The sequence below is a fragment of the Musa acuminata genome, chromosome BXJ2-9 (assembly GCF_036884655.1).
Source record: "Musa acuminata AAA Group cultivar baxijiao chromosome BXJ2-9, Cavendish_Baxijiao_AAA, whole genome shotgun sequence".
In the NCBI taxonomy this organism is placed as follows: Eukaryota; Viridiplantae; Streptophyta; class Magnoliopsida; order Zingiberales; family Musaceae; genus Musa; species Musa acuminata.
In genome coordinates, this window is record NC_088346.1 from 34,596,764 (window position 1) to 34,618,238 (window position 21,475).

The following is a 21,475-nucleotide window of genomic DNA, read 5'->3' on the forward strand; positions in this document are numbered from 1 at the left end:
GGTCTAGCAGAATATCTCATCCTCTTGAGAGATATATGAGACATATTAGAGGAGAGAATATTGAGGATATTGATCTTCAGACCTATGAGGAGGCTATTACGAGTATAGACTACAGGAAATAGCAAGAAGCCATGAATTCTTAGATTGATTCAATGTACTCTAACAAGGTTTAAAACCTAGTTGATGCATTCAAGGGTATTATACCTATCGATTGCAAGTGGATCTTCAAAAATAAAATTGAAGTTAGATGGAAAGGTAGAGACCTATAAAATAAGGCTAGTGGCTAAGGGGTATCGTCAAAGGTAAGGTGTTGACTATGACGAAACCTTCTCACCCGTAGCCATACTAAAATCCATCCAAATACTATTGGCTATTGCAGCACACTATAATTATAAGATCTGGCACATGGACATGAAAATCGTATTCCTCAATGGCAACCTCGAGAGGAAAGTGTATATGATATAACCTAAGGGATTCGTGTCCAAGGATTGCCCAGATAAGGTGTGTAGGTTGCTTAGGTCCATTTATGGACTAAAGCAAGCTTCTAAAGTTGGAACATAAGATTTAATAAGATAATAAGATCTTATGACTTCGTTAAGAATGAAGATAAGCCTTGTGTGTATAGGAAGGTAAGTGTGAGCACTATAACCTTCTTGGTGTTATATATGGATGACATCTTGATCATTGGTTATCTAGACACTTCTCCATAAAGGACTTAGGAGAAGCATCCTATATCTTAGGGATTTGGATATACAGAGATAAATCCAAGAGGATGCTTGACTTGTCCTAATCCAGGTACGTAGACACCATTGTTAAAAGGTTTGGCATAAAAAATTCCAAAAGAGTTCTCATACCGATGAGACATGGTACATCGCTTTCTATGAATATGTTCCAAAGACTCCTGAAGAAAGGATGAACATAGATATGATACCCTATGCCTCAGCGATAGGGTCTATCATGTATAACATGCTATATACCAAGCTTGATATAGCGCATACTTTGAGTGTCACAAGCATATATCAAGCGAATCTAGGCTTGGAGCACTAGAAAGCAATAAAGTGTATCCTTAAGTACTTGAGAAGGACTAAATATCTTTTACTAGTATATTGAGGTAGTAGCCTTAGGGTTGAAGGCTACACAAACTCGAGTTTTTAATCTGATGTCAATGATAACAAGTCAAATTCGAGAGTATGTGTACACCCTGAATGGAAGAGCAGTATGCTGGAAGAGTTTCAAGCAAGATACTACTACTGACTCGACCACAGAGGAAGGGTATATTGTTACAGTAGAGGTAGCAAAGGAAGGAGTCTGTATGAAGAAGTTCATCACAGATTTGGGAGTCATACAGGGCAACAAGAAGCTGATTCCCTTATATTACGATAACAATAGGGCGATTGCTCAAACGAAGGAACCCAGGTCTCATCAGAAGTCTAAGCACGTTCTGAGGAGGTTCCACCTGATCAAATAGATTGTGACCCGAGGGGATATAGTAATGGAAAGAGTTCCATCCAAAGATAACATCATAGATCCACTAACAAGGTCATCGTCTCAAATTGTCTTTGAGCATCACAGGGGTCTAATAGGGATCAAACATCGAGGTGATTGACTTTAAGTCAAGTGGGAGATTGCTGGTCATAAGTGCCCTACAAGCCAATCAATCCAATCACATGAGTGATGACACGTGTGACTTTACACGTAATATTTTTACTTATTATTATTATTTGATATTTTATCACTTTATATTGCTTGTTGTATGAATATATTGTGATGTTTATGGATATGTACAATAGAAATCGGATCATGATGAGATCACGATAATGAGACTATTTCACCTTTAAACACAAATCCTAAATAATCCCGGTCATAGGTTACTCGAGAGGGACATCGAGACAACCGGACAGACTAGTGTGCTGTATACCCATCCATATGATGGATGCAGCTAGTCTCATAACTGCTCGTGTGGGGACACTAGGGATATAGTGTAGGTGCTCATTGGAGAATAAGTTCACTGATTGATCCACTCACAGAATGTTAGATGGTTGATGATGCCTTATTATCAAACAGCGATTCCATCATCCCAGTAATATATATGGTCCTTCGACTTGAGACGCCAAGGATGTCCTATATGAGTACTCCACTTTTTGATACCTAACTTACAGATTTGGAGGTTCCAGATCTAGCACAACCGATCATCGAGACTGATAGCCAACCTTACAAGGACTATTGAGTGTTGATAGAGGATCATCTGCTCTTGATGTTATAAGAGGAATATCTCATTTGTTCTTGCTCAGACAAATCTCTAGTCAGGGTTATTCGGATTTAGAGAGAAAGAGTTCTCTAGGAGAATCTGATTAGAGTGAGACTTGAGTAGAAACTGTATGGGCTTGATAGTACCATGCTTGGTATATGATCTCTAAGGTATTAGATGGATGAGAGACTATAAATACACTGTAACTGAGGATAAATAGGTCCAAAGGATTGGATTCTCCTATATTGTCTGAGGACTGCGACGTAATGGCCTAGTACGTTTATAGTTGATTAGTCAAATAAATTATTATGGAGATAATAATTCATTGAGCTAGGAAGAGTTCTAATAGTTATGACTCACGGCTAGCTCGATATTGAGCTTAGAGGGTCACACACATATGGTAGGCATTGCGACGAGTAAAGGTTCGGATATGATATATCCACCAAACCCCCTATCTTATTGGATATCCAATAAGCCCTTGAATTATTAGATTTTATGGATGAGATCCAATAAGAGCCAATGAGGGATTATTGGATAGAGATCCACTAATCTAAGATGCTTGGGTAGTTAGATAGAGATTCAATACTTAATATGATAGGGTCCATTAGGGTTAAGTTGATATGGGGCCTCTATAAATATAAAGGAACCAAAAACCCATAGGCTAGACGTTTTCTTGGTTGTCACCTCATATTCTCCTCTCCCTTTCTCCTCCTTAAATAGTAGGCCTAGAGATTTTAGAAGTGTGGTCGTAGTTTTACTATGTGGATCATCGCTAGAGAGGACGCTTAAACTCCTTTATCCTCTCCTACAGATCTGTAGGGATTCAAGGATATACGATCTCCCTAGGTAATACAACTATCTCACGCGTGGTTTTCAGTTTTGTGAATTTTGCGCACTAATCTTCGCACGGCGACGAATACATCTTTGAAAATTTTGGGGATTTTGTTTTTATGTTCTTTCGTTGTGCTTATGATGTCGCCCCTAGATTTCCCTATAGGTCTCCCCTTGGCATCAAGTAGCATCATTGATTTAGTTTCAGCTACATAAGATATATTAATATGTTTATTTAAATTAAGTGTTGGATCATAAGCCAATTGTATCTTTTATATTCAATTTTAGTCCTACTTAATATAAGACCTTTAGTTTTTAAATATTACCTCATTAACTTAGTTTATAATTAATTTTACTCAATCTCTCAATAACTAAGATAATATCATTATCAAATATTTAAAAACTATACTCAATAATATTCTATAAATCATAATATATAAAAAGCTAAAAAATCATCATTCTAGTTTTCAATATATGTAATTCATCTGATTGAATATATAACATATAATATGGTGACCCTCTTGATTGTCTAGAGAAATCATTAGACCTCTCTTGGATGCTAATTAAATTAATAAAATGTTTGTTAGGATCTTAATGACACTAAGACGATAAGGGGGTGAATTAGTGTTTAAGTAAAATTTAATTAATTTTAAATTTTAGTTGAGAAAAACATGTTTTAAAAGAATGATTAATGAATTATTGAGCATATAATAAGAATTACACGTCAAATGAATGATAATAAGTAAATAATCACAAATAAAAGAATAAATAAAAGAATGAACGACACACCGATTTATAGTGATTTAGTCTTTTCAACCTACAACCATTCCCGTTTCATTTACCCTCATGGCAATTAGCTTCCACTAATTATCTTCCTTTTAACATATAAAGATTAACTACCCTTATTACAACTTTCTTTTTTTCCATGATTAGAAGAGAACATTTATGGTCAATCTTTTACAACAATACTATCATCATAATATGGAGGTGCAAATCTTTACTTTGGTATTACTATAATTACTATAAGTGATACCATCATTGTCGTAGGTAGTTTAAGCGAAGTATTTTGCCCGGTCAAAAAATAGCTTAATTTCAAGCCCAATTATTGCTATAAGCTTTCTTCATAAGCTCCATTTAGTATGATATCAGCTCAAATTAGCTCAAAATCAGTTGACCAAGACTTTGACTCATCAATCGCTTATCAAGCATACTGTCAAAGTTTTTCGACACATTATTGCTACTTTTGTTATGTCATTAAATCTTTCAACACATCATCCAATTCTCTGATTTAATGTTTGATCTTTAGCATGTCGACCATTTCTTTAACTCAACATCTAACTCCTCGACTCGATGATCCTCGAATGTGATAATGGATTCTTCATATCCACATTTGATCTTTTAAGTTGCCCAAGTCCTTAGTTGAAGTGTTTCTCATATTATATCTCAACAGTAAATTAATTTATCAAATTTATTAATTAATTTTATTATCAAAATTTAGAATTCAATATCAATATTTAAAAATAACATATTTATCCCTTTATATATATACATATATATATATATATGTATATATATATATATATATATATGTATATATATATGTATGTATGTATATGTATATGTATATGTATATGTATATATATATACATATACATATACATATACATATACATACATATATATATACATATATATATATATCAAAATTTTGGAATATACATATGCATCCTTTCAAAATTCTAAACCTTTCATATATTAGAATTAGAAAATATTAAAATATTAATATTTAAAGGATTTAATATTTTTAAAGCATATTGATATTAATTTGAGTTTAAAATTATTATGCTAATAGTCATTAATTAAGTTCTTGATGATAGCATGATAAATTTATATTCATTAAAATAATAATATAAAAATCACTTGTTTTGATATGATGAATTTGGTCTTAAGTATTTTATGATTTGGATGGATAATCATGTGACAAAAATTAACTACATAATACTAATAAGAAACCGTAATATCTCAAATAATTGAGATCACTTTAATATAATAATAATTTAAATTTAATTCAGAGGGATAATTACAAAAATTTTAGGGATACATGTGATTTTATGTTATATATATAAAAGAATAATATGGGAAGGTTTGCAATGCATGTTTTACGCCATTTTCCTATTATTCCTTCTTAGGACTTGATTTGTAGCCGTTTCTACCTACCTACCTACGCACTATTTACCATTAAGACTCGCCAAACCACCGCACTCTTCCACCTCTCTTATATCGTGATGACGACGGAGTAGGAGGAGAAACCAGCGATCATCTCTGCATTGGAGCAGAAGGATTGTCTGTGGTTGATTGTACTCCTGCAGACTGGCGGCGGAGGTGGTGATGATGTCTCGGTGGTACAGGAACGTGGTCTTCCACCTCAAGCGAGCTTGGTACGCCGTCTCCTTCTGCCTAAGGTCCCCGCGGCAAGGTGAACATTCGCCCATCTGCACTCTCGCCGTTCTCCCTCCATCTGTTCCTCCGCTTACTGCATGTGCAGAGAGAAGAGAGAAAAGATCAAGTAGGGAAGATGACGCTAATCTCTTCCTCTAAATAAAGAAGAAACTCCAAGTCTTCTGTCACAGGAAGAACATAAAACATACGTGAAGAATGAGATGACAATTCTTTCCGTTTCTTTCAATCCAAACAAAAAACACAGCTTGGCCGTTCAATATAAGTTCCCTTGGAATCATTTCTGTCGATAGAGATTGTTATTAGAGTTGTTCCAAGGTTTGCTGTAAAAGAAAAGATCGACGCCAACAATGTTCTTCTTGCCTTTGGACAGGTAGAGGGATACTTGAGCTCCATGATGAAGTGCAGACGTGTGAATACGAAGATGTGCAAGTCATGTGGGACATGCTGACCAAACCTGTGATGGAGACGGAGACGGAGACGGAGACGGTGGCGAATCAAGCAGAGGAACCGATCATGTCGGAGGCTGTCGTCGTGAAAAAAGCAGAGGAACTTCTGGAAACCACCAAAGAGATATTAGAGAAAGCTTTAGATTAGTATTAGCTCTTCCACAGCTCACGATCTTATAAGATCACAAGAACTGTAGGATGATTGTATGGTATGTTACAAGCTTCATGTGTACAGGTAATAAGAAACCTCTTCCCTGGAGTACATGAGATGAAAGAAACGTTTTATGGCATTGTTAATTGTATCTCTCGCCTCCATCTTTTAGGTGATGAAGTTAATTCTCTCTCTCTCTTCCCCATATATATATATATATATATATATATATATATATATATATATATATATATGAAAATTAAGTTTTTTGATATATTATTGAAAAAAAAACTATTACTATTGGGTTTTTAGTTAAAAATAATTTTTCATCAATTTATCGAAAATATCTCTCTCCTCTTCACCAATCGCTCCTGATCATCAACACATCTCTGTCTCCACTGCTTCCTCCCCTAGCTCACACAGTAAGCAACATCACCCATTCTCCCCCTCCCATTTCCTTTTCTTCTCCCTCCTCACTTCTGTCTTTAATGGGAAAAGACGATAGCTAATAAGGAAGGAGGAGAAAAGGGAGAAGATGATGAATGATGGGGAAAGAGGAGTGTTGCCGCTCGTGATGGGAGCAGGGGGCAATAAAGGTGACAATAGTGACTGATGGAGATAAAAGAATATTTTTATTATATTGATGGAAAAGAGATGTCCTATGGTTAAAATCAATTAAGGAAGAGTCATTTCCTATAAGTCCAATAGTTAGAACTATTTTAGGTAAAATGTTTTTTTTTTTCTGTTGATGCATTCCTTTAATAATTTTTTTTCCTATCAATGCCCTCACATTCTATGTATTCGTAAAATACTAAAGACCTATAGAAAAACATGTAACTAGGGAACAAACATAAACCAACTTATCTCCTTTGCGAGATTCTAAATAGGTATTTTTATTGGTTTTGGATGAATAATATTAAAAAATAAGCTTTTATATCAGTATTTTTTAATATGATTATAATGTTTTTGCTACCTCTACAATAAACTAAAGAACAAAAGTATACTACAAACCAATTCATCATCCGGTGAGATTTCAAATTTGTATTCTTATTTATTTAGGAATAAAAATATGATAAAAAATATTTTTTATATCAATTATAATATTTTTGACACATCGACCAAAAAAAATTATAATCAAACTGGTCCACCTTATAGACTTATCCAGCGACGTAAAAAGTTCAAAAAGAAAAAGAAACTATCATGAAAGTGTGGGAGATATTCTTATATTCTATCAAAAGGCATTTTGGCATAAGAAAAAAAAGAGAGATTATCATATCCTACCAAAGGCATTTTGGGATAAGAAAAATGAAAACACCAGTGGGATAAAACCAAAATTGGAGGAAAAGCCCCAAATGAAGGACTTCTCCGAAGAACTCATCCTATATATTTTAAATATTAAACCTTTGACGCAGGCCACTTCCTTTTTTTGCATTCATTCATAAAAACATAGATTAGCCACTATTTATCATGATTATTAATGAGTCTTTAAAAAATAAAAAAAATAAAAGTCTTTAAAAAAATTGAAAGGAACAAATACAAGAATAGCTGATGTGTAGGTAGGTATGCATGTAATATTTTTGAAAGATATTTAACATCATATGAAGCTTCCACGTTATTATACTAATAGTCAACTAACTTAGTCTCCAAATTGCTACTGCTGTTCAAATATGCATCCCAACAAATGTATAGCGGACAAAATGCTAATTTTACACAAATGAAATCGTCAGGATGAAGAGTCCAAAAAAGCTAGTTCTTCTCAGGCTTCCTCCTATTTCCTGATAACTATGCTCATGTTGTTATCCACGTTCTAGCATCCTGCTAGTCTACCTTAGAGACAAAAGAAATAAGGATGATTGCTGCAAGCAGGCTCATTCAAGGAGCCCTTCAAATAAAAAGTAACATCAAAATCATTGACTTCATGATACTTGAACGGCTACTGATTAATCTATTCAGGTGATGGCGATGAAACCACTTTTAGATTATCAAAAGTTAAAGAACCTCTCTATTGAAGACCACCAAATGAAACCAGAAAACTTCCAGTACTACAAGGATTATTCAGATTACAGCACTTCAAAACAACATATCTTAGATGAAGATGACCCCCCTTCTTGTGTTTTACTCTCAGATAATGTGAAGGATCCAGGAAGCTACTAGAAGCTTCGACACCTTGGCCACATCACTTATGTTACACAGATTCTTATGGATGGATCCTAGGTTCACAGTTTCCTTCTCCAGCAAAGTTGAGGAAGGCAAATATGGGATGATGAATTTGTTTCCCTGGGTAGCTACATGAGTCGACACAAATAAGGTAACCTGCATCAAGAGATTCATGAGTAATCTCTACAAATTACATGTGACTCAACAAAGGAGCTAGCAGATATAAGATGAACAAAATACTGAGAGAAGTACTTGAAAATACTCACGCTTTTATAGGTTTATCTGATGAAGGGAAGACCAGATGGCACTCTTTTTGCATATTCTACATACTGAAACCCAAAGAATTGCCTCAAGAAAAACTCTTCATATCTGTTCCTCGGTTAAGGATCAAAAGGCTCATGATATTTGTCCAAACTAGAAACCTGCAGATTTCAATTAACGTGAAAATTAATCATGCTAAATGCTGTAGCACGACACGAAGGCCACTAACAAATAGTCCCTAGAGAAGTCTGGAAATAATCAATTAAGAGAAAGCAATCATATTTCAGATATAATTCTTTGACAAATTGGATACGGTATTCGTGTAGAGAAGAATCGCCAAACAACAACTATAAAAGCAATGATGCACACCGGGTTGCATAGCATGATCTGTGTTCCAGTTGCCCAGATGAAAAAGCCAGTGTAGCCAGGATGGCGGACAAATCTGCTTGGTCACAATAGTAAGATGTCAGCAAATCTTATTTGCTGGTACCAAATGCATGACAAATAGCATGAAACATGGACAAGTGGATATGGATTCCCAGGCAGTGACGAAAAATATGCATTTGAAGAGTCATCGGCATAAACCACACCATGAAGCAAGTTACAAGTTTCTTTCAAATGGTTATCCTATTCATAAACAGAATTTACATGGTTGATTATATCAGTGGAAATTAAAAAAATAACAGTCCATGATAGTCAAGAGAACACTGATGTGCAATATTAAAAAAGGTTACTACAAAGGCTCAAGCTAAATTGCCAGAGAAATTATACTCTCCTTTGAAACAATAAACAACCATTTGTAAAAGAGCTGCAAGCTTGCAGTTGCTAATTTTCAAGTTCATGAGAACTTGATAACTAATTCTAAATCATAAATCAGGTTTAAAGATATATAATGTGAATGATAATCAATTTAATTCATTACCAAAAATATAAGAAATCTTATTTGATTGGTGGAATAAATCTTAATTTCAACCATAAATATATAACTACAAATAAAGTAATCAATGTAGCTTTTTTCTTGCTTTCTCAAAATATCATAAGTCTCTACCTTACATATTGGAACTAAAGATCTGGTCATCCAGCCTTCTGGATGTCTCTTCTCAGCAGCTCTATCTGGCTTTTCTAATATCTTTCATGGTCTATACTTATAATGACTTAACTAAATCAGACCTTAATCCTTTTATTGAAGGGAGAGCTGTCTTTGAATCACACAAATTTTCTGGTAAGGGAACTCAGAGGCATCAATTAGTGAACTTTGAATTAAACTCCGCAGATATAAATCTAGGTCCCAAAACTAGGAAAAAAATTCAACCAACCAGAGAAAGAAAGAGATGAGAACACAAATATTATCTCAATCCAAATTTAGATCCCAAACTAATTACATATTCAGAAATCATTCATATGATGGGAACCTAATAAAGAAGGTTGTAATCCAAGTGCGCACACAAGTGATGAGAGCAAAAGGAAAAACAACATCTAGAATATATGATGAAAAAAATTATTTCTTATATTTCATCATTCTACACAAGGAGACTTTGATATCAGGACAGGTGATGATAGTATTAATTCAGCCCAGTCTCATGAATCATCATAGCACACTTAACAATGAAGGTGTTCCTTTCTTGTACTTATAAAAGGTAATAATGATATGATATGCACCATAAAGTTGCCAATCAACATAAAAAAACAAAAAATAATTACTCTTCCTGGTTCCAGTAACAAAGGGAAAATAGATAAATTGTTACTAAATACAACCTGTATTCTATATGAGGAAGCACCATTGTCAGTCACTCTTGATATATGCCAAAGCTAAAACTGAGCATCAAAAATAAATTATCACATTGAGATGCACATTCTCACTGACCTATAGATACCATGAGTAATCAATTCATGGTGGTCATCGTGATATTTTCTAATCAGATGTGTGAAAGATCGGCCAGCTGTTATGACTGCAGCTTTACGTATAAGCTCTCCAATTAATATCATCACAAGCCCAATGTTGCTAACCCACCAATACTCTTTCAACCTTGGGAAGAGGAGAATCTCTATAGCGTATTCCAGCAATGCACAAACCATTGCAACAACATACTGTTTGCTAATCAGAAGTGCTGCACAACAAGCATTTCATTATATACCAGAGGCTTCTTAAAGAGATTAAATCGGATATTAACCGTAGAGTAATTGGAAAAACAAAAAACCTAAGTTTAAGCATAAAAAACAATTAACATTTATTTTACAATGACACTTTTGTAAAGTACTTATATAACAGGAATCGAAGGCAATCATTTCTTATAATGTAAAACAAAATTGCATGCTGTCTAACCATTCCACTAACCAGAAAGTGAGACAATAGATCGAAAACCAATAAAGTGAAAGGAATAAGCTAATCGCAGCCAGATGTTGGAAAATGCTCTAATTATCTACTCAAAACCCTAGAAAATAAGCCAACCAGAATACCCCTCTCACGCATGATTAGAGTCACCACAGTCTTCCTTTCTTTCACACTTTCTCCGCTCTAATTCAGTTCCCGATCCTCCAATTTCGCAAATGAACGCAAGATGATCCAAGGAATTCTCGAACTACAACGGCTCCAAATTCCAAGACGAATGAGAGAGGGAAAAAAAAGGCACTCACAACTGAGGGTAACATTGGACCGGCCGTGGTAGAAGACGGCGAGCGCGTACTCCGAGGAGTGGAAGAAGGCGACGGCAAAGATGAACTGCGGCAGCTGCCGGGAAGTCGTGTAGGCCATGGCAGCCTCGGCCATTTCCCCTTGCAACAACCCCAGGAGCGCTGGAATCCCTCCGCCCAACCTCAGGAGCAAAATTCCAGGGTTAGGGTTCGACTCGGCCGCTCGACCGGGAGAAATGGGAGAGCGCATAAAGTCGGGGAGGGGAACACAGCGAGCGAGTGAGCGAGCGAGGCGGCGTTCGACTCCCGCATAGAAGTTGCCATAAAGAGAAGCCCAAAATTACTGGGCCCCATATTACGGCCCACTTGGGGGGCCACTAAGAGTGCAGTGCTATCAAGCACTGGCCCTCCCACCTCCGAGAAGATGTGATTTTGGGGTTATATTATTATTATTATCACATTTGATATATAATTTTTAATCTAGTTCTCCTTCCTTTTCTAAAGAATAATTCACATAAGTATCGAGTTCACCGTATATGTTAAGAAAGATGATATATTTTTGTTAGGATTAATGCCACTGAGAACCTGAATGCAACATTGGCATCCAAAAGGGGTATTTAGTGATAAGTAGATGAGATTTCCCTAACTGTTGAGGAAATCTCTCTACTCTGTTGAGGGAAATCCTCTAACCCGTTGAGGAAACTTCTCCTTCTAACCTGTATATAAAGACGGAAGATATGTCAATAACATTCAACTTCTTCTTCTACAACTCATTTATCTCTTTATTTTAACATGGTATCAGAGCCAGCTCCTCTTGGCGACAGCAGCATAGCCAAGCGGCCACAGTAGCACGCTGCCTCAAGCGGAGTCATTGAAGAAGCACCAAGACACGGATTCAGAGCCAGTGCTAACCGGTCTTGCTTTTCTTCGCCGGCCTTGCTCCCTCTCCTATTTGCTGCCTACAGCAGACACTCTCCGTCGCCGTCACGCAAGGAGGAAAACATTCTCTCCTCAATAGCAGTGAACGGCGAACAACGGTGTCTTCCTCGCTTCCCGGCCAGTAGCAGTCGCAACTGCTGCACCTTCCTCTTCCTTCTTCTTCGCCGGAAGGACAACGTGGTCCTTCAGCCCCACGTTGGGCAGCACCAGAGAAGACATCAGCCGCCTCCTGCACTTCTCCGGCCAGTAGCAGTCGCAACTGCTGCATCTTCCTCTATCGCAGCAGCCGCCTCCTGCACTTCTCCGGCCAGTAGTTGTCGCAACTACTGCATCTTCCTCTACCGCAGCAGCTTTCGCTGCCGTTTCCCTCTACACAACGGCGCCTCCTCAACGGCGGTGTCTTCCTCCTCAATAGCGACGAACGGCGAACGACGGTGTCTTTCTCGCGTCTTCCTCCTTCGCTGTCGCAGCCACTTCCCGGCCAGCAACAGCCGCAACCGCTGCATCTTCCTTCCTCTATCGCAGCAGCTTTCATTGCCGCTTTTCTCTATACACCTAATTGCTACAGATTTCTCTCACTGCAGTTTCCTTGAGTACTGCTGCAGATTTTTGCGGTCATTTTCCGGCGAACCGCAGTCTTGAGTACCGCTGTAGTTTTCGCAGCCATCTTCCGACGAACTGCAGCCTCTACAATCTGCTGCAGCAAGCAGCAATCCACAGCAGCAAACTGCAGTCTTGAGTACCGCTGTAGTTTTTGCAGCCATCTCCCGGCGAACTGCAGTCCCTACAATCTGCAGCAGCAAGCAGCAATCCACAGCAGCTGCCGGCAGCTTTTGGCACTGTTGTAGATTGCTCAATCTGCTACAGCAAGAAATCTATAGCAGCAGCCCCCTCCCTCATTCTCCACCTTGTGTGACCTGAGTATCACACAAGGTTCGCTGCCTTCTTCTAAAAAAAAAAAAAAAAAAAAAAAGAGAAGGAAAATGTCTTCGTTCACTTCTTCTGATGTTTCAGTTCCTGTAGGGACTCCCACTTCTTGTTCTTCTACAGGGCTTATCTCCATCAATGCTGCCACGCTAATCCCCTTTAAGTTATCAAAGGGTGGCAACTATGCGTCCTGGCGAGCTCAATTCTCTAATCTTTTATTTGGATATGATTTGTTAGGTTACGTTGATGGTTCTTTCAGTTGTCCTCCGGCCATGCTCAACATCCCCGGTGATCCTAATCCAGTACCCAATCCAGCTCACAAACTGTGGCTACGTCAAGATCGTCTCATTCTCCAAGCCATTCAAGCTTCAGTTGCTGGATCCGTTGCTCCCTTGATATCTTCATGTGTGACCGCTGCCGATGCATGGTCTAAACTGCAAACCACCCTGGCAAATCATTCGCGTACTCGCAAGCTCAGTCTTCTATCCAAGCTTATGGAGACAAAACAAGAGGGAAGTACTATCTCTGATTATTTACAACTTATCAAGGTTATCATCGATGACTTGACCTTGATAGGTCATTCCCTATGTGATGAAGAGGTTGTCATTCATACCCTCAATGGTCTCGACACCGACTACAAAGAATTGGCTGCTGCAATTCGGGCACGCGACTCGCCAATCTCTTTTGAAGATCTCTATGATAAGTTGACTGACTACGAGATGTCTTTGAAGCGTGCGGACAAACTGCCTGGATCAACTGTCACAGCTCAAGTCAGTCACAAGTCTAAACGGAAGAACACTCGGTACTCACCGAACATCACCCAAGGTTTGGCTACTACGCCTCTTGATTCTGTGAGTTCCATGCAACACCCCTCCTATCCTCCTAGTCATCCCTTCTCGCAAAGTGGCGACTCCAGCCATCATCCGTCTTGGCGTCCTGCCCTACCGAGCCATCAGAGACGGGTCGTTTGCCAACTGTGTGACAAAGTCGGCCATTCCGCTAAAGTTTGTCGGTCTCGTCTCCGCCTCCCTACTCCGTCACACTGGCCACAGGCAAATCTCCTAACTACTCCGACACCTAGCCAGTCCAACTGGATTGTCGACTCTGGTGCCTCTCATCACATCACCGCTGATCTTCAGAATTTGTCTCTTCACAATCCCTATGGCGGCAATGAAGATATCATCATCGGTGATGGTAAAGGACTTTCTATAACTCATACTGGTTCCACAACGCTTAATTCTGACTCTAATACATTTACTCTCGATGATGTTTTATGCGCCCCTCATATTAAACGCAACCTCATTTCTGTTTCTCAATTTTGCAAACATAACAATACTTCCATTGAATTCTTTCCTGATTCATTTCTTGTTAAGGATTTGAGCACGGGGGCATCATTGGTCCAAGGCCCGAATAAAGACAACATTTATGAATGGCCGTCAGCCTCTCGAATGACCCAACCCACTGTTCATTCTTCTGTTGCGGCTCCAGTTGATGTGTGGCATCGTCGGCTTGGCCATCCCTCACCCTTTATTCAGCAGAAATTATTATCTTGTCACTCTCTTCCTCTTTTTAAGTCCCCTAATTCTATGATGCATTGTGATGCTTGTCTTAGTAATAAGAGTCATCGGCAGCCTTTTGGTTCATCTTCAATTTCCTCCTCTAAACCTTTTGAAATTATATATACTGATGTTTGGGGTCCTGCTCCAATCTTATCTTTTGATAAGTTTCGATTTTATGTTATTTTTGTAGATCACTTCTCCAAGTACACATGGATATATCCTCTTTCTCATGACGTTTCTCGCGTTTTTTCCACTTTCCAGAAGTTGGTCGAAAACTATTTTCAGTCTACCATTAAAACAGTCTACTCTGATGGTGGTGGTGAATATCAAGCCCTGGCGTCTCATCTCTCAGCTTGTGGCATTCAACACCTCAAGTCTCCTCCACATACTCCTCAACTAGTTGGTTCTGCCGAACGCAAACATCGGCATATAGTAGAAACTGGACTCACACTTTTACATCAGGCTTCCATGCCTTCAACTTTCTGGACAGCAGCCTTTCAAACTGCTGTCTACCTAATTAATCGGATGCCTACACCAGTTCTACAATACCAGTCCCCCTTTGACACACTGTTCCACAAACCCCCTAACCTTCGTAAACTCCGCGTGTTCGGTTGTTTATGTTATCCTTGGTTACGTCCCTATGCCTCTCATAAGTTAACATCCCGATCTTCTCCTTGCGTCTTTATTGGTTACTCACTTGACCATAATGCTTTCCGCTGCTATAATCTCCACACTCACAAAATCTTTGTATCACGTCACGTTATCTTTGTTGAGTCTAACTTTCCTTTCCAAACCCTTCCATATCCTGCCATACGGACCACTTCACTATCTCACTGGAGTATACCTTCGGATCAATCGGACGAGCCTCCCATGTCTTCGTCTACTTCCTCCCCTCCTGATCCGCACTATATCACTCCAGTTCAACACTTGCCCGTTTCCTCTGTTCCTACTCCACTCCACTCTTCTCCAATTGATGGGGCAATATGTTCCGAACCACAACCATCCTCTTTACCTCCTTCTCGCCCAAGTGCCCCTGACGTGTCTCCACTTGACCCGGCTTGTGCCACTGATCCTCACCCAACATTACCTCCTAATCCTGTCATCTCCAATCATCCTATGACCACTTGCTCTAAGCATGGTATTTTTAAACCTCGTCAAGTACTTAACCTACAAGCTGTCATGAATTCCTCATCCCCCAACATTGAACCCACCACCTTCACTCAAGCCCAAAAATCTCCGCATTGGCGTATTGCCATGAGCGAGGAATATAATGCCCTCCTCCATAATTCAACATGGGATCTAATTCCTTTTCATCCTTCACAAAACATCATCGGGTGTAAGTGGGTCTTTAGAATTAAGCGGAACCCAGATGGCTCAGTTGCTCGATATAAGGCACGCCTGGTCGCCAAAGGGTTCCATCAACGACCTGGGGTTGATTTCACTGAGACGTTTAGTCCTGTTGTTAAACCCACTACAATCCGGCTTATCTTGAGTCTGGCTACCACTAAAGGCTGGCAATTACGACAATTGGATGTTAATAATGCCTTTCTACAGGGATCTCTATCTGAAGATATTTTTATGCAACAACCCCCCGGTTTTACTCATCCTCAGTATCCACAGCATGTTTGCAAACTTCGGAAAGCCATTTATGGACTTCGTCAGGCTCCGAGAGCTTGGTACACTCAACTTAGCTCATTTTTGACTTCTGTCGGCTTTCTTAACTCCAAATCTGACGCTTCGTTGTTTCTGCGACATCATCATGGAAACACAATGTATATTCTGGTATATGTGGATGATATTATTGTCACAGGCAACAATCCCGCCAGCATCCAAGCGTTCGTCAAACAGCTGGCAGCTCGATTCTCGCTTAAGGATCTCGGACCCTTGAGCTACTTTTTGGGCGTTGAAGCTACCTTCACATCTTCCGGTCTCCTTTTATCACAACGCAAGTACATTCAAGATTTGTTATTAAAGACAAACATGCAGGATGCAAATGCAGTTACAACCCCCATCTCTACTAGCGGTTCTCTCAAATTATCAGATGGAAGTCCTGCTACGGAACCCACTCAATACCGCCAAGTTGTTGGCTCTTTACAATACTTAGCTCTCACGCGTCCAGATATCTCATTTGCTGTGAACAAATTATCACAGTTTATGCAGCAACAATCTACTCTGCACTGGTCTGCGGTCAAGAGACTTCTACGATATCTTAAAGGGACTCTAAATCATGGACTCTTTTTTCGTAAACACTCTCCACTTCGTCTTCATGCATTTGCCGATGCTGATTGGGCGGGCAACCTTGATGATAGAACATCCACATCGGGGTATATTATCTTCCTTGGTGCTCATCCAATCAGTTGGAGTTCTAAGAAGCAAAAGACAGTCGCCCGGTCTACAACTGAAGCTGAATACCGTGCCATTGCCGCTACCACTGCAGAACTCAATTGGATCACGAATCTTCTCCGGGAACTCAACATCGATTCCACTCCTACAATATATTGTGATAATATTGGAGCTACCTATCTGTGCGCTAATCCGGTATTCCACTCCCGCATGAAACATATTGCTATTGACTTCCACTTTGTACGTGATCAAGTTGTCCGCCGTCAACTCCGTGTTTCTCATGTTCATACAGCTGATCAATTGGCCGACTCACTTACGAAGCCTATAGCTCATAAGCTGTTTGCATTACATCAGTCCAAGATTGGCCTCCTTGATAGGAGCACCATCTTGCGGGGGCATGATAAGTAGATGAGATTTCCCTAACTGTTGAGGAAATCTCTCTACTCTGTTGAGGGAAATTCTCTAATCCGTTGAGGAAACTTCTCCTTCTAACCTGTATATAAAGACGGAGGATATGTCAATAACATTCAACTTCTTCTTCTACAACTCATTTATCTCTTTATTTTAACATTTAGATCCTCAGGGCATTCCGGGCTCTTCTTCGGACGTAAATTGCTTGAATAGCAGTACCACCGTCCAAATCGAAGGAACTCCCATGTGACAGTAACTGCGTTGCCGGGCGTCCCTGCTGAGCCCTTCACCATTGATGAACGAGAGCTGCTGCTACTGCTGCTGTCTCCCATTTCATTTCTCACCTACCACCATCGGCAGCTTCCAAGACACTCCACTCTGTAGCTTCAGCTGCATGCACCGTGGACGTGATCCTCTAAAACACAGTTCGATTTATGTGCTGGAGGAGATGATAGCACGGGAGGAAGCAGTACTCATGCAACGTACGTATGTTTGTATTCATGGAATAGCTCCTCCTTTACTCCTGTGCAAAAGCTGCAGCTTTGTTCTCGATGATCACACGCAGCACGCCGCTGTGTGCTTCAGGAGATCAAAAGGCTTCCGCTCTGCGGCGACGAATCAAAACAGAGAATAAGAGGACGAAGAAGATGATGATCAGGCAAAGCAGGTCAAAATACGACGCTTCGTATCAGAGCTGCAGTGCTATGGACCGGTCAACAGCTGCACAAGATTCGTGAGCTTAACCGGTTCCCCGGACACCACGCCGTACGTACGTACGGGAGATGTATGAACACGTATCTATTATATGACCGGTATTTGAAAGAGAATTAAGGAGAACAAAAAAATGAAGTGCTAAAGATCAAAATTGGCTTCCGAGAGAAATCCAATTCATCACTTAAAGTGGATGGCGAAGTTGAACTAAGTGGTGTAAAGGGCAAAATAAAATAAAATAAAAATCAAAAATCAAAAAATAGTTTGAACAAACAGAATTCGATTTTTTAAATTATTTTTTGTGGTTTAGCCTTTTTATATTTATTTCATAAAAACATATGACAGCAAGCTCGCATCCCTCATCGAGAGAAGAAGAGATCTGTTCCATGCTTCCGCATTCTCGGATTATATAATTTCAACAAACACCATGCATGCCTGGGGAATCTTAAAACGACACGAGATATCTTGAACACCATCCTTTGAATTCATAGAAACGGAAAAGGGGAGGGGAGGGGGATCTGAGCACATCCTACACAAATTTTCTGCAAAGGAACCAACTGAAGATAGAGAAGAAGAAGAGATCAGAAAGAATAAAATCCTTCTTGCTGCATCAGAGCTAGCAATTGCTGATCCATTCATTAGAGTCTGCCTCCTCTCACATGAAGTCCAGTTCAAACATGGCTTGTCCAAGGTGGAGGAGATTGGCTTGCTGAAGGTGGGTGCTGTGGCTTGAACAACCTCCTGTGGACTGGGTGGCCTCATTAGAATCGGAACTCAAGGGGGGATTGTGGTGGTGGAAGAATGTGCCGCTGGATTCTGAGAGGGAGAAGATGTGCTGCTGCTGTGGGAACTTGTCCTCCAACATTGCACCTAAGGTTCCTTGACTTTGGTACATGGTGTTAGAATCCATGCCTCTTCTTTCATCTGCCCCAACTCCTCTTATAGATAAAGCTGGTTCATTCCTCAAATGACCACTCCTTTTGGTACTAATACCAGTGAGATAAACAGGAGTTATGGACTTGGTTGGTGCTGTTAATGGAGGTCAAAGCATGAGAAGAGCAGAGATTTAATAGGAAGGACTGCGCAAAGCAAAATGAATTATAAAAGATGGGGACTTCAGATCATTACTGATGTCTTGAGCCTGTTTGGTCTTCTCAATATTGGAGTTGGCTGTGGGAATCACGGAGGCTGAGGACTCTGCTATTCCTGTTGCGAGCTGAGGCTTCCTCCTCCTGCGGTTGTGGTCGGCCAGGCGCTTCCTGCAGCTCCTTTTGGCTTCATCAAACTCTGCCAGCGCATGGAACCTGGCCACCATTTGGAGGAGAATGAGGAAGAGAGAAGAGACCCCCATCTGTTAATAGGAAAAATGGCCAAACATCCAATTCTACAAGGATCTCTCTCTCTCTCTCTCTCTCTCTCTCTCTCTCTCTCTCTCTCTCTCTCTCCAACATGAGAAAGAGGAGCATGTAGAGTTAAAGGATGCCTGCATCAAACCAAGATGTAGAAGCTACAAAAGAGGGGGGAGAACCCGGTCCTTAAACAGACAACTTTAATTTCTATTCTAACCAGTGGAGAAAAGGGTAGGTGCAGTCATTAAAGCACCAGATGCTAGCTGTGAAATAATGTTCATGGAGAACATATGGAGATGGAGGAGCACTTTCTCTATCAAGGAACTGTGGTTTGCTGGTTCATGCTCATATGATTCACAGAGAAAAAAGCATTGGGTTCTGCAGTTAGTGCCACTGGTCTCCATACTTAAGGATAAAACAAAATAGAATAGGGCAATGTGAAGGCTATATAGTTCACATGACTTTTAGAACCTTGTAAACTAGCTCAAGCATGCGAAGACATTATCCTAGAAAATGTACTGAACTCTAGGACACATTTATTGCTGTTGCTGGGAATATTACTACTGATCATGTCCAAATGATCAGGGGGTGATCGAGGTCTTGCAACTCCAACTTCATCTGCTGCATTGCACCCACGCTCCACAAGCAAACATAGGGAGCATAAGACATGGAAACACGGGATCTTTTGGGCTGAAGGAAGAATGAATTGGGTGTGGAATTTGTATGTGGATTCATGTTTCTTCTAGTCTTCGTAATGGAGCTGACAAACGGATCATACCTGCTGCATTGCTGGCAGAACCGCTGCTGCAGTCCATGGGCGATGACGACGGTGGCCTTGGAGTGGAACTCGCACACCTTGTGTCGGCGGTGGTAGTGCTTCGCGCCGGAGAGATCGGCTTTGCACCCCTCGGCCTGGCACCGCGGCGGCTGGTGGCTCAGCGAGTACACGCCTCTCGACCTCGCGAACAGGTGGTCCATCTCGAGGCCGTCCCCGGACGAAAAGTAGGTCCTTTGGCCCAAATTTAGACCGATTCGGCCTCCGCTGTCGATGCCATCCTCCGTCTTGATGAGCGCCACCGGGAAATCCGGCACGGGCGGAGGTGGACAGAAGGCGAAGTGGTTCATGGGGAAGAGAGGAGGCGGGCAATCCAGGGCGGGAGCAGGAGGGAAGATTGGGCGGCTTTGGAGGTCGATAGCTTCGTGGTTGGTGGTGGGAACAGCGGCGTTGAGGTTGTGGGAGGCCGTCGCCCAGTCCCAAAGGTGGCGCTTTTGGTTGTTGCCTTCCAGCCCAGCAAAGGACACCATGGAAGGGACAAAAGCCTCACCAGAGTTGGACCTGTTCATCATCTTCCCATCAAAAGACTCCCACGGAGGAAGAGAGAGAGAGAGAGAGATAGAGTGAGAGTAAGAGAGAGAGAGAGAGAGGGTGAAAAAGAAGCAAGAGGGACAAGGGAAGGGGAGAGTACTCGGAAGAGGAAGTTGGGCTCTGGCTTTTCTTCTCCTTTATGGTTTGTTCTGGGCGCAGGTTAAGTATGGAGCAAAAGAGGCAAAGTGGCGAAGCAGGAGAGAGAAAGGGAGAGGGATGGTGATGGTTATCATCACCACCACCTCCACCACCACCATTATTACTAATTACTGCTGCTGCTACCTGTGGTAAAGCAAGGCACAGAACATGGAATTTATTCCACCGAGGGACTCATGGCCGTGGTGTTCTGGTTGAAGGCTTTGCGAAGCTCTTTTAAGCGATCATGATTCATGATGAGAGGCTTTTAGCATCTCAAAGGGGTTGTTGATCCTTGTTCTTTTGCATGTAATCCATGTCAGAAAGGTTGATGGTGACAGCGGTACGAAGTAGAGGGAGGAGAAAAGGTTCCAGCTTTTCATCTCTCCCATGTTCCTTGCAGGCCCCGTTGCTCTCACCTCTTGGAGTGAACTTACCTTGCTTCACCTTTCACCTTTCACCTTGTTCTCCCTGCGGAGAACTCTTAACTGCACCTGTGTCTTTCTCAAACTCAACAGCCATCAGATCTCAATCTCATATCACCGAATGA

General features: G+C 40.5%; 2 protein-coding genes across 3 annotated transcripts; both read right to left on the bottom strand.

Moving 5' to 3' along the window:
• Window positions 1-8,093: 8,093 nt before the first annotated feature.
• LOC135623374 (protein-S-isoprenylcysteine O-methyltransferase A-like) lies at window positions 8,094-11,480 on the bottom strand. 2 transcript variants are annotated; one of them, XM_065126286.1, is made up of 5 exons: window positions 11,189-11,480; window positions 10,419-10,662; window positions 8,868-8,996; window positions 8,560-8,662; window positions 8,094-8,449 (listed from the first exon to the last, which is right to left on the bottom strand). In XM_065126286.1, exons 1-4 carry the CDS (start codon window positions 11,433-11,435, stop codon window positions 8,572-8,574), a joined length of 711 nt encoding a protein of 236 aa, XP_064982358.1. In that variant the 5' UTR covers window positions 11,436-11,480; the 3' UTR covers window positions 8,094-8,449; window positions 8,560-8,571. The 2 variants fall into 2 exon arrangements, with proteins under 2 accessions (XP_064982358.1, XP_064982359.1); XM_065126287.1 differs by lacking the exon at window positions 8,094-8,449 and having other exon boundaries at window positions 8,576-8,715; window positions 8,924-8,996.
• A 7,060-nt stretch (window positions 11,481-18,540) lies between these two features.
• On the bottom strand, window positions 18,541-20,949 carry LOC135621994 (squamosa promoter-binding-like protein 8). The gene is made up of 3 exons (XM_065123617.1): window positions 20,203-20,949; window positions 19,204-19,379; window positions 18,541-19,104 (listed from the first exon to the last, which is right to left on the bottom strand). Exons 1-3 carry the CDS (start codon window positions 20,769-20,771, stop codon window positions 18,731-18,733), a joined length of 1,119 nt encoding a protein of 372 aa, XP_064979689.1. The 5' UTR covers window positions 20,772-20,949; the 3' UTR covers window positions 18,541-18,730.
• Window positions 20,950-21,475: the final 526 nt, after the last annotated feature.